Source organism: Trematomus bernacchii, unplaced genomic scaffold, assembly GCF_902827165.1.
Source record: "Trematomus bernacchii unplaced genomic scaffold, fTreBer1.1, whole genome shotgun sequence".
Taxonomy (NCBI): Eukaryota; Metazoa; Chordata; class Actinopteri; order Perciformes; family Nototheniidae; genus Trematomus; species Trematomus bernacchii.
The window spans coordinates 5,820,373-5,835,053 of NW_022987973.1; the positions used below are offsets into that span (position 1 = coordinate 5,820,373).

The 14,681-nt window shown below is 40.1% G+C and overlaps 1 protein-coding gene across 1 annotated transcript; it reads left to right on the top strand.

Annotated features, from left to right (window-relative positions):
* Positions 1-8,279: 8,279 nt before the first annotated feature.
* LOC117471774 (transcription factor Maf) lies at positions 8,280-11,516 on the top strand. Its single transcript, XM_034116988.1, has one exon. It carries the CDS (start codon positions 8,751-8,753, stop codon positions 9,720-9,722), a length of 972 nt encoding a protein of 323 aa, XP_033972879.1. The 5' UTR covers positions 8,280-8,750; the 3' UTR covers positions 9,723-11,516.
* The last annotated feature ends 3,165 nt before the right edge of the window (positions 11,517-14,681 follow it).

A 14,681-nucleotide genomic window follows, 5' to 3' on the forward strand; every position in this document is an offset into this window, starting at 1 on the left:
GGCCATGTTCACAATCACAGTCAGATGACATTTTAACCGGTTTAGCAGCATAACAATTGAGAAGATATTATTATAAGGAATGAATACAGACTGCAGGATTCAAACACACAAAGGCCTTGGTACTATTGGTAATTGTGTTGGCGGTACAGGGAAGCAAGTGACGAACATAGCTCTGATAAAGATGATTCCACAATGTTGCAATTTGAATGTGGCGATTAGTCTTTTTGCCATTAAACCAAATGTGACATTATCCATAATTACTTAGCTCACTATGTTAGATTATATCTGATTTGACACGGTTAATAGAAATGATCTGAGAGGGGACAAAATTCATCCGCACGTTTCATTGAGACAAAGGTTTTCATCATGACGGTTTAACTCGTTCTTAAATGTCATTGCAAATCCTTCAATAAGAAGCGTTTGAAATTCAGGACCAGAGATTCAAAGCTGCATGATATCGTGGGAAAGTTGAAAAGAATTAGCCCGAGAGCACAATAAAACTTTGTGTTCTCTCCTTTTTTCTCGAATAGGTTTTTTTTCACTCATCAGACAATGTGCCATAAATGTAACAGTTGTATTTTATAGTGGCTAATGCAGGCTCTTAAAGCTGTAAAATGTTTTATTTTGATGTTAACTTCTGAGTGGAACATAAGTAAAGTGTATTCATGAAAAGTCAACTTTTAATCGCCGCTATTGTGTTTAAAGGTCCACCTCCTACAACAATGGCCCAACACTGTACAGTCCAACATAATAAATGTAATAATTATGTTTTGGTGAAATAACTGTAAATCATTTAATGACCCTACAAGCCGAGAGTTATTTTAAAAAGGGGATTCATCAATATTCTCCAAGGGAACATGAAGAAAGGTCAGAAAATCTCTCATTAGGCTATGAGCATGCGCATGTGCGTCCCCTTATACCATGCATGCATTTGGGAGTTGGTTGGTGTCATTGTGTCTGCTTGTGTGTTCCTATTTACTTGTTAACGCATAATGTGAACAATAATTAGAGATATATATAATATGAGAACAAAATGAGGGTCATCAACAGTTTCCTGATCAACCATACACAATGTTCATCCATCTTCATCAATCTGCTGAACTGTCAAACCAACCAAAAATGATAGTAATTACCTTTCTAATAATTATCTACTCTTTCTTGTATAGGAATAGCATACAACTTTGGGGCAGATTATGAACCTTGTAAAGAATGCTGAGACTTTTGTGTGTGTGGTTTGTGTTTGTGCTTATGTGGTTTAGGTAACAGCCATTGCTCCTGTATGTCTTCACTGTGTCAATGGCCTGCATTGGCATATTTGACAAATATTGTGTCAAATACAATGAAGAGATGGTCTCTGTAAGAGATGTGGAATGAATGACAAAACATCATAGATAAGGGGATATCTTGGAGTTAAAAACAACAATAAATTAATCATTGGCCCTGTGTTCACTATACATGTGGATATACTGTAAGATTGATGTCTTATCTTCCCCCACCACCACTATCCAAATACACACAACTCACCACCACTTATTTTTCCTTTTTTCAACACATTTTCATGAACTCAACTTTAGCCAACAGGGCAATGAGTTTTACAAGGCATTTCTAGGAAGGCTAACAAGTATTGTGTGATATTTCTATTGGATCTTTCTGTAATTAGCTCACAGACTCTCTGCAATTGTGAAAAAACAGTTCCAGGCTACAGTAGCTCAAGGGCATGGCAGCAGCTGGGGGTGGAGGCAAGAAAGTTGCCAAAGATCTGTGTAGGAGGAGACAACTCCTGCATATTGTGCATTGCTGCAATTCCTATTGTAACATTTAAGGAGGTGGACACGATTTTATTAAAGCATCAACACACAATAAATTGCAAGCTACCAGACTATCCCTTACACAAACTCTGCCTTTTTATATTTAATATGTTTTTCTTTTTAGCCAGTTTCAAAGAGAAGTGTTGGCTAACATATTAAGTAGTGTTCATACAGATTTGCATTATTGCACAAAGCATTTTTTAACCAGTTTAGGCCCCGTCCACACGGAGACGAAACGGAGACAAAAAACAAAAACGAACCAAATTCAATATCAAAAAAGTCTTCCGTCCACACGGAATTGGCTCAAGAAACGTGTACGTCCACACGAGACCGCTCGACCCGCTGGAGACGCTGTAGTACATATGCCGGGCCTGTAAGTGGCGCTGTACTTCCGCCACAAAATACACCAAAAGCAGCAAATAAGACCGATGACGATTATTATTATTATTATTATTATTATTATTATTATTATTATTATTATTATTATTATTATTATATTATATTATATTATATTATTATTGTTGCTGATGGTTGTGGTAGAGGAGCTGTACATTTTTGCACTAAAATCTGTATCATGGTCAGTAGCGTCTGGAGCACGAACGCAACCCTGTGATCCGCCATTGTTGTTGTTGTTGGCGAAACGCATCAGCAATGACGCGGGTGAAGCGGGGGTGAGCAGGAGAGGTGGGGAGAGGCGGGGCTATGGCGTCATCGTTTTCAGGAAATGATCGTATAGGGCGTACACACGGAGCCGCAAGCGTTTCGTCCTCAGACCTATACCCACTTTGGGAGCTGTTATCAAAGTGTATCGGATTCGGGCTCCGAATCCGCGTTTCCGTTTTGGCCTCGTGTGGACGAAACGTCTATACCAGGAGTGGCCAACCCGCGGCTCATGCGGCTCCTCAGTTCATATCGAATTTTAAATGTGTTTTGTTTTTTTTGCGCATATGTATCCCAGTTCACAAAGGGTTAACAACACACAAGTTCCAGCCCAATCGTTACACAGAGTTTTCAACAAATAAGTGCTTTAGCCAATCAGAATGCAGATCCGGCAGTACTGGAGGCGGGCTTTACTGCACTCGCGATGTGACAGTGAAGGGAGAGATCTGCTTCCGATCGGCAGAAATATAACTCGGATGTGTCAATTATTGTTCATTTTTAGATTTTCATTTTGTATGTGTGAGAGATAGAGGAAGAGAGTGAGGGAGCACACAGAAAGGCTGAGAGCAAAAGAGAGAAGGAGAGAGAGAGGTCGGGGGACATACACCCAGCATGTGTGCCTGTGTGTATGATGTGGCTCTTTGCAGTAACACAGTAAAATGATTGGCTCTTTACCTCTGATTGGTTGGCCACCCCTGGTCTATACGATAGAGAACGTTAGCGGATTCAACTCATATCGTCACCGTGTGGACGGGGCCTTAGTTTACTACTCAAACACATACAAAACAAATGATGCCATTTAAAAGCTTTAAACTCTCTTACTCTTACTCTCTCGCAATAATTAAATGTGTCATTATATAGAGTTGACTAAATCTAGGAAAATAAAATGTGCACTACCAAAACTCAAACAACTCAAATACATAAAAATGCTTGGAAACACTGGCATACACAAATCTAAAGGTTTTTAAATTATTTTTTTATGTTGGTGGTCTAATGGATAGTGACGTGGGCTGATGATCGGAAGGTTGCGTGTTCAAATCCCACCTGGAACACCACCACTAGTGTGCCCTTGAGTAAGGCACTTAGCCCTCAGTTACTCCAGGGAGAATGTCCCTGTAATTGGTCATTGTAAGTCGCTTTGGAATAAGGCGTCTGCTAAATGCCTAAATTGTAAATTATATTTTTGGGAGAATTTACCCCACAGATCCTCAACTCCGGTGTGTCTCACTCATTAACAACGCAACACAGAGCAACAAGAACGTTGTCTACAGTAGCCATGAACTTGCATGTATTTTCTTATATGAGGGGGGGGGGGGGGTGGATGCGTGGGCCACCCGAATAGGTTAAGGGGCCTATGGCTTTTCTTGCCGGGGGGGGGGGGGGGGGGGGGGGGGTGCGGTGCGGTGCCCCCACAAATAGAATCAAATTCTGTGGGAAACACTGCACACACAGAGATTAAAGTCTAAGTCGTGTGAAAGCAACGAGGGCGTCCAAAGGAGATAACCCTAGAAAACTATCCAACAGTTATTATACCATTAAACTGCTATACCCATTAACCTTACACATGACAGCAAACCAATACATTATGTTCATGTGAATGTAATTATAGCTAATATGCAAGCCACTCTGCCAATTCTTGTGCAATATTGACTAGTCTTCTTCGATTACTCTAAATGTGGTGAACAGAGTAGCCTACATTTACAGGCCTCACAGTATTAATTAGCAACCATGTTATTTAACTTGACAAATATTCAGCTGGAGGGGGAAGTGGAATAAATATGACAGATTAAACCTCAAAACTCTGTGTCACCCCTGGTCATGTGACACTGAGACAGTCTAGAAAACACGTGTGACTAGGCTGTTCACAGCACTGTAACACATTCACTGCTTTACTGCTGGTTCCTCGCCCTCAAGCCACAGAACTGATCCCAGCTCGGGGTTGTACGCTACACTTCTTCAGTCATACAAAGCCCAATAGTTGTAAGCTTCCAAATACTTTCGACCAGTGTCAGAGAGGCCATCCAAAATCCACCTCAGACTACAGAACTGCTCTCTTCCTGACCTTGCTTTGTCTGCTCTGTCCTCTGTAGCACCCTTCGCAGCCTCACCCTCCTTCTGACTAATGGATTAAGGTAATTATGACATGGCTGTGCCCACATTCTGTTGGTGGGGTGAAAATTGGTATTCCAGCTTTGTTGTTCTCACTAAACTGTTGATGAAATTGCACTGCCCCCGAGCATTCCAGAGCTCTACACGTTAGAAGAGATTTAAAGCACAGGTATTGTTTATTTTTTGTTCATCTAAAAGTTGAAAGTAGTGCTCAAATCATGTTTTTTTCATATTTACAATATGTAACTCAATTATTTGACCTGCATTCCCAATGCAGACATGAATACAGTAAAAAAAAAAGGCTCAGGTTAAGGGCTGTTTACAAAAGTGTAGGTATGTAAAAACGCTGATTAGATGGCCTTATCTAGCCCTGACTGGGACTAAGCAACACCCACTACCACCACACACTGACACACTTTCACACAAACAGAGAGAGTCTAACAGACATACAGCAAACAACGTCCTGACCTCTGCTCTTTCCACTCAGTTGCCTCTATCACTCACCAGAATGAGACGAGTTAAGACTGATACAACAACTAAGAGCCTAATCTAAAAGTCAAACTTCTTGTTATTGCTGAGTTTAGGTTAAAGGATTACATTTGTTTATGTTTTAAAGTATTTTCTGGGAAGATAACTGAAAGCTAAGGACATCAAAAGTGTACATAAAAAGAAAAGTGAGTTGATCAAAACACTTGCAGATTTCAGAGTGGGACAACCAACGACTGTTAAGACTCAAAGATTTATCAGAAGTATTTGTCAAAGAAAGTGAAAGATTTACAGTCCTTACAATACTGTATACGTGAATGAGCTGACAAGAGGCTGGTTATGAATCTATGGCTAAACTAACCCTGTTGACTGACACTGCACCACTCCAAAACTAAACCAGAAGTAATCTTGTAAAGCATTATGGCAAAAACGATTATAAAACACATTATGTAGTCTATTCAAAATAACATATTATTTTGTCATTTCAACAAAACATTGAAGGGCCCCTAACATAATCAGCAATCACAACGAGAACACCATGTGTGCTACAGTACTCAAACATATTCTTCTGTTTTCCAAAAAATATTCTAGTTTTACTAAACCTTCATAACAATGAGATTGACCTTTTAAATAAAATATATTTTTTAAGTTTCCAGTCTCAAACAACCTGTGTTGATCTTCAAGCACATCACTTCTTACTTATGGTTTGAGAGGTTCTCTTCACAGTGCCCCGGTTCCTCTCCATGTAGATCTCTCATCTCTGCATCATCAATAACTTCAAAGGTACAAAAGCAGCTAAATTAGGTTTGCCACTTTCTTCTGTCATGACTAATGAGCTCTCCCTTCGTTTGTGTATTAGTCTCGCTCTGCTGTGGCTGTACCCCAGGGAACGGGCCACTGCTGTGCCTTCCCCTGAACAGGTAGGCCCAAACAGATGACAAGGCAACAGAATGGAAATAGAAACAATAGGGCTCCATTTGAGTTCTGTTGGAGCCACACACATAGTGTTGTGTTAACTTGCAAGTAGATAAATCCATGTACCCCTTTACTGGAAGATGCAGTGACTGGCAATACAACTGAGTGTTTCGTTGATTTCATTTGTATGTCTTTTATAAACAGTCAACCTTCCTTAAGCAGTAGAAAAATATATCATTCCGTATTTCAAAATTGTGTCATTATTATGATTTTGATGTTAACATAATTATTTACAGCATTTTTGCCCTTATTATAGTATATGACATCACATATCCACATGAAACAGGAAGACTGTCAGAAAGATTTTTTCCATGAAATTTGAAACAGTGGAAACTCCTATATAGCTACAGTTTGGACAAACATAGAGAAAGTGTTTAACTCCCTATGGTTATGAAAATAACTGAAAGAATGGCACGATCATCTTTGAAAGTGTTTGGCAGCAGGGACGTAACTGATTTGGCCTATCATTAAATTGTGTGTACCCAGGAATCTAAAAATACACAAAGTCACATCGCTATGAGATCATACACGTGGAGGGAGAGAGAGACAGACTATGATTATAGGCTTTGGTCACAGGAAATAAATGGTAATTTGTCAGCACCATGTCAAAAGAGGCCACACAAGAAATCAGCACTAACTGGCCAGTGAGACCAAGCCGTAGCTTACATCACTCTTTTCCCAAACAAATGTATTGCATTATTGAATTATTAAACTGCCATGTGTCATCACTTGATCAGCAAATACAGTAAGGAACTCAAACCTAAGGGTATGAATCCCAAACTAAAATTATATCATACTTGATGATGGATCTTGGCTAATGGACACAAATTAAATGCAAATCTAAATCAAGCTAAATGAATTAACATTCAATAGTTTTATATCAAAAACTCAATCACAAGTCATACACAGCCATCGCCAGACTGTATGTGTAAGTATCACTTCACACTAGTGTTGAACTGAACTTAGTTTGTTCTACAAATGTATGAGAACATAATATATAACAAGCATCATAAGGGCTCCTGTATCCCCTAGATACAATAATACAAATCTACAAAAAAAGATAATGAAGATTTGGATCCATTAAAGCCCATTATGACCCACTTACTATACAGAACTTACAGTGACATGGAAACTATGGAAACACCCATACAGCCTTATGTTAATGTTGTACATGAGTCAATTAAAACTAGAAGACCTCTGAACTGAGATAAAGTGCAATGTACAAGAGTGGTTTATATGACTCCACAGCAACGCCCGGGCTAGTGGTTAGATAAAGTGATTTTTATGGGTGTGGGACGTAATATCAGTTTGGATAGAACACCAGGTTCACTGGCATTCACTGCCACTGACATTAATTTATTTGTATGTGTGAGTCTTATGCAAACATTATGTTAGTAATCCCTTTTTTTACACCTGTATTCTTTTTTTTATATGTTTGGACTAGTACAGTGATTTAAAGGGGAATCCCATGCACTGGCATGCCCAAAAGGTGGCAGTGTTGAGTTTTATAATGGTGCGCAGAGGAATGGTAAATCTCTTCAATCCACGTTTTATATTTTTGCTCAACTCAACTCAAAATCATCATCCATATATGGCACTCGTGTTTAATACATTTTGTTGGTTCTAGTTTTTTTCATTTGGTTATTTATTGTCATTAATACAATAATGAACGTGTTTTTCTAGGAGACTAAAAATACTGTTAATGCTGGATTACAAATGAAAATAATATACAATATAAATGCAGCTTAAACAGGCAAACAGTTAAATGTACCCTTCTTGAATAAACACTGTGTACATAAAAGGCAGATTATAGATATATAAAATATTTGCATGCATGTCTATCTGTCCTTATATCTATCTATCTATCTCTATTTCTATCTCTATCTATCTATCTATCTATCTATCTATCTATCTATCTATCTATCTACCTATCTATCTATCTATCTATCTATCTATCTATCTATCTCTCTCCTTGTGTTCTCTCCTCTCTTTGTGCACATTGGGAATCCTATGTGAATGGTTTTAAAGCATGCAAGGTCCACTTAGTTTCGCTTATCATAAACTATGATAAATTGTTGTTCCGTATAAAAACTAACTTAAAATTAAAGCAAATGTAGTCAAAGAGTTAAAGTCTGTCCCAGCTGACAGTCAGCTGATGGCTTTTGACAGTTGCGAGAAGTTTTGTTTCTGTAGGCTCCCAATATGTTAATTAGCTCGCGGAGTGTGCGACCCTATTGGCTCTTCGTCCGAGTCAATTTCCTATTTCAAGCCTGACGTCAGGGCGGCTACAATGCTTAAACTCATCTGCTGTGTGATCCCTCTAAAAATCGCCCCACCAGTCTGCGCCTTGTAACGTGCGAGGCTGCATTCACTCCCCAACTCTCGGCTCGTCTCCCTCTCCGCCTGCGCAATGTATTAATGAAGAGCCCGTAAAGTGTTAAATGTTTGAAATACAAAACCGCCGAATTTCACATGCTGAAAAAGGACTCCGCTACTCGTGCGCGCGGCACTGGTGTGTCTGTGCAATAGACTGCAAAGAAAAACTACTCTCACACGCCTGCAAGTCCGCGGCTGCAAAAAGGACTCTGAAAAGCTATTTTTCAGTTTCAAGACAAACGCTTAAAAATCAAACTGGCTCACGTTCTTCCAAACCAACCCAGTTTGACAGCTGCTCTTCACCCCACTTGGAGGACTGTCAGCAGCAGCAAGAGGATGGCATCAGAGCTGGCAATGAGCAACTCCGACCTGCCCACCAGTCCCCTGGCCATGGAATATGTTAATGACTTCGATCTGATGAAGTTTGAAGTGAAAAAGGAGCCGGTGGAGCCCGATCGCAACATCAGCCAGTGCAGTCGCCTTATCGCCGGGGGATCCTTGTCTTCCACCCCGATGAGCACGCCGTGCAGCTCGGTGCCCCCTTCCCCAAGCTTCTCGGCGCCCAGTCCGGGCTCGGGGAGCGAACAGAAGGCACACATAGAGGATTTCTACTGGATGTCCGGTTATCAACAGCAGTTGAATCCAGAGGCGCTGGGCTTCAGCCCCGAAGACGCAGTCGAGGCGCTGATCAACAGCAGTCACCAGCTCCAGTCTTTCGATGGCTATGCCAGGGGCCAGCAGTTTGCTGGCGGAGCCGGAGCAGGAGGCACCATGGCCGGGGAAGAGATGGGGTCCGCCGCAGCGGTGGTTTCGGCAGTTATCGCTGCGGCAGCTGCTCAGAACGGAGTTCCACACCACCACCACCACCATCACCACCACAGCAACAACCATCACCAGTCACCTGGCTCCCAGTCCAACGGCACTTCTGGGTCACTTCACCCACACATGCGCTTGGATGACCGGTTTTCAGACGACCAGCTGGTCAACATGTCAGTGCGAGAGCTCAACCGGCAGCTACGGGGGGTCAGCAAGGAAGAAGTGATCAGATTGAAACAGAAGAGGAGGACTCTAAAGAACAGAGGCTACGCGCAGTCCTGCCGGTACAAGCGGGTCCAGCAGCGGCACGTCCTGGAGGGGGAGAAGTCGCATCTCGTCCAGCAGGTCGATCACCTAAAGCAGGAGATCTCCAGGCTGGTCCGGGAGAGGGACGCGTACAAAGAAAAGTATGAAAAGCTTATCAGCAACGGCTTCAGAGAAAATGGATCCAGCAGCGACAACAACCCTTCATCCCCAGAATTTTTCATGTGAGTCTCGACATTATCGTGAAAAAAAGAATATCAGTTGAGTTACTCACCCCGCTAACAAAAGTTTTCAATATGAAACTTTTTTTTTTGTTGGCGAAAATGCCTAGACCAAGAACTAATTTGTCAACTTTTTATTTTTATTATTTTAAACATACTTTTTTTTTAGGGCTTTGTCACCCATGTTTTTTTTATTTTGGAGAAGCATAGAAAACGTTGATCTACTTTTTGCTATCATACTCAAAATATTATGCATAGCCTGTCTGTCAAGATTTTTTTCATCGTTGTTCATAAGATTTTCATTGTTTGAGTAAAATATGATTTTTGAAAGTTGATCCAACTTTATGCTGCAGTATACAAAGTGTGCATGCAGGCACTAAGTATACTCCTTCGAAGTTCATCAACCTACACTTTTTCATAATTTTACTTTGAATTCAATGTACAGAAAACTGTATCCATCGACAATATGTTTTCGGTCTTTTTTTACCTTTCTTTTTTTCGTCTGCCAAACTTGGAGGATTGCGAGCCTGCCGTTTGACGCCACCTCATCTCATGCATTTGCTTGCTTTTGTGTTGAGCAACAAAAGACTATATTCATTACAAACTATTCATTGTTTTTTTTTATTTTTATTTTTTTAAGAAAATGTAAATTGGACTTTCCTGCATGCTGGACATGTATGGTTTTTTTTTTCTTTATGTGCTTGAATATGTCATTTTTGTCAGATGAGCATGGCATTCATACATTCATTTATGGCCTCCTCACTTTTTTGGGACAGCAACAAAAAAGTGACAGGACTTCCCACCCCCCCTTACACAAGTGCATTTCAGCTGTGTTGAAGTGCACCACCAGCGGCTGTCATTAGGCTGCAGTGAATGCGCTATGCATTCCAGATGGAAGTTGATCGGCGGGGATCCTGGTGCGAGGGTAAAAAGAAAATACTCCACGATCCCTTTCCTGAAAGTTTAGTCTGTTGGCTAAAGCCTATATTGCTATTTAAATATATTCCACTCTGCTTATGACACACTTCGAATAATTTTAATGCGTAATTTAAGTACAGAGTTTTATAGGTTGCAAAAGATAACGTGCTACAGGTTAAAGCACATATATAATAGGATAATAAGGTTGCTGCACAAAAGTATTTTTAACGATGGTTGAGAAAAGTTGGCTCGGCTCCAATTTATAGGCTACAATGAGCAGTATTGTGCAGTGCATAAACAGCGCTTTTGCAGCATGTGTTTGAATCAGAGATGTCAAAATTATATTGGTCACCGGCACACATTTCACTACTGTATTTCAAAAAGCCTTGTGGGGAAAAGTAAAAGTAAATTGCCATGCTTTTTGGAAATGAGTGTTTTCACGATCTGACGTATTTTTGACTGAAATGCACACATCATTCTCGCCTGTCATCATGTGGGAGTCAAGAAGAAAGTTAGTAGCTATTGTCCACATCTGAACATATACGTTTGGCATTCTATTACGATTTACTCGTAACATTTTGATACTTTATTATCAGATCAGGAGATATTTGTTTTGTCTCTAACGAACTCAATATTTGCAAAGCAATAACAATTATTATATTCAATAATGTCTGGACATTGTTTAGATCGTCAGGGATTGACACCCTGCATGTGCAAAATGAGGGAGTACCATTCGCCAATAAATCTTGAAAATATGTTAATTAATCTTTCCTCTTATAAATAGTATATATATATATATATTTTGCTGTGCAAAATTATTTCACTCACTAACCATATGTGATGTTCATATGTGCTCGTTTTTTTCATTTCATACAATTAAATGATATGCAATAAATGTATGTAATTGACTTCAATAAGTTTCTCACTTTTCTTTTTACTTGTCCTGAAAATCTTCTGCTTTTGTGTTTGAAACATAATGAAAAACTAATCAAGACGTAACGTGATAGAAATTACTGCACTACATATTATCATTGTTCATATTGGGTGTTTATTTTTTCAATTTAATAACAAGTCACCCTGAACGAATCAGAAACATATTTGTTTAATTGGAAAAATGGTTATTAATAAATGTTCTCAAACTGATAAAGCACAACATCGAAAGTAATTCAGGTCAAGGCACTTTTTTCATTTTGACCCGGATGCTGCATTTGAAAACTCTGTTGTTACAGATAACTTGATCAAAACCACAACACAATAGATTAACATATGCAGTGACCTAGATGTGACTGCATATTTGTTCTGACACGTTATTGTCTTAAACAGGTTCCATATTTATTTTTTTCAAAAGTCCAAATTAACTGGGTGAAAAGTCCTTTTGAGAACATAATGATCCCAAAAACGTTTTTTGTGTTACACTCAATGTAAATTATCTTTACAAACCACTTTTTTTATGGTAAATTAAGTATTACCTTATTGGTTGGTACATGAATTACATCCTCATCTGTGAATCATTATGGGTTTGTATAATATAATTACATTATGTTAATTTTATTGCAGAATGTGACCTGTGATTATTGTGTGTGTGTGTGTGTGTGTGTGTGTGTGTGTGTGTGTGTGTGTGTGTGGTGTGTGTGTGTGTGTGTGTGTGTGTGTGTGTGTGGTGTGTGTGTGTGTGTGTGTGTGTGTGTGTGTGTGTGTGTGTGTGTGTGTGTGTGTGTGTGTGTGTGTGTGTGTGTGCGCGCGTGCGTGCGTATATACACAGTATATATCTATATCTCTCTGTGTGTGACCGTGTGTGCATGCATGTGATCCTAAATATGTGTGATTGTGAATTGAGTTTGTTTTTTCTTCAAGGACAGTATGTGAGGATGACATCTCTGTGTGAATTTATTGTGGCTCTGCATTTTCTATATTTGCACCCTGCATTTGCACATTTTCATTTTGCTCGCTTCCTGATCTGTGTATGTGTTGTGTGCCCGCTGTCTGTGTTTTTTGGACGCTGTGTGCTCACTGTCATTAGCCTGTCATCGTTTGGCTTTGCCAATTTCACCCTGCTTTATCCTGTTTGTCAGTGGGCCTTGGGCAGACATGCTCTCAGAGAGGAAGGTGCAGTGAGGGCAGAAGCCATGTCAGGCATGTGAGGGGGTGCCAATGTAAGTCAGCCGCTGCGGTGGGGAGAAAGAGGCTAAGCGCCGCTGTAACCAATCCGGCATTACAGATGTTTTTTAGACCTTTCGTCTTCTTCAACCTAGCTTTTGCACTGCATTGGTGCACTAACTGAAAAGGCCACTTTTCTGAAACACAAGAGGAAAGTTCTTCTGTAAGTTCTGGGACAAGGAATAGCCTTGTGGGCATCTTGTTTCACTGTTCCAGAACAATTTGTTTGTTGAAACAGGAAGACCTATGCGCCAAAATCCACTTTTAAAGAGGGAATAAGGTTTCTGTGAACAGCTTCAGTCTGGATTTCCCAGCTTTTTGAAACGGCTGTGAGTAAAGCTTGTGAGCAAAGGATAAACACAAATGGCACCTTGAGAATAACCACATTGTCAAAGCACTGAGTGATCAACAGTTATCCTACACTGAGAAGTCTTACAGTGCATTTCATACTTGTTAAATTTGTTTTAAAAAAAGGCCATCATATGCGCCATCTGCCAGGGATGATGTGCTGCAAAGCTTGTCAAAAAAAGAAAGGAAAACAAGAAAAGCCCGTTTTAACCCAACACTTGTATCCCACTCTGTTTTGTGTGATTTCCTCTGAGGTGTGTGCTGCTGCTGTGGTGGCTGATTTGCCCAGAGTGAGGGGAGAGAATGAGACAATAGTCGGGCTTGGGCTGAATTAAATGATTTTGCTGATGATTAATAGTGGTGTGGGCCACTGGCTCCTGCGATGTAGAGATGATAAATCGTGAGTGCAGCTCCGTGCAGCTGTGCCAGTGTTGGGTCTTAGCATGCACACACCATGCAATTTACAGCCAAGCCGTTCTCCTTCTTCCTCAATTTATCTAATTACATCTATTTGATCTAAGCAGTAGCACTGCTATATTTTGTTATTTAACATTAGCCACACAAACATATTGAATGACTTCAGAGAGAATAATTGCTTTTCTTTCCCCCTATAAAGAACATGTCTCGGTAGTTGCCATTTCAAAGAGAGAACATTTTTGTTTTTATTTAGGAGTTAGGCTCCGCTGTCTTCAAGGCTGTGCATTTGTGTGTTGGGCTTTTTGATGTGTTTAGGGTGGCATGTAACAAATGAAAATGTGTTTTCTGTTTAAAGCTGCCCTATAAGAATCTTAAGCCAGTTTATTTTTATAGTTTCATTATTGGGGTATATCAGTTAGACTTCCAATGCCTTTGCACTAGAACTGAAAAGTATTTTTGTATTCTGGAATTGTATATGTTTAAAATCCATAAATGACATTTGCTTGAAAACAGTTCTGAATTCTAAAAGATGTTTCCTGTAATATCCGTGGTACCGGTGCGTAATGGTTATGTAAGCAATAAATCTATCGATTTTCCAATGATGCATTCATATGGAACGCTAGCGCTTTGCGGGCTGACGGCATAAGAGGCAGCATGATGTTCAAGTAGCAGTACGCCCATTGACAGACCCAAAATTAAGAGCAGGTTGGGGGTCTGAATTCTTTAGATAGTGCCGGGTTGTAGAGGATCTGCTGTGTTGTTGTTTGTGTGTGATTCCGCATCACTTAACTCACGCCGGCCCGTGTGTGAGGTCGATGAGTGTATGTGTGAATAATATGTGTGCTTGCTTGTGTATGTGTGTGTGTTTGTGTCTAAGAAAACATGTGTGTGTCTCTTGTCTTCTTTTGGAGAAGAGGATGAGCAGAGGTCAGAAGTTAGAGCGCACAAGGCTGCTCTCAAAGTCATTAGAGTAATCCCTGCCCTGGGGAGCTCAAGCTCATTTCCTCTGCCCAGAACCCACTGAATAATATGTACATGCACATCCGTCATGGTACAGTACACAGTCAATTCAAGACTTGTCACTGCCACTTTTTTTTAACCCATTTCCTGTATTTCAACACTGTGT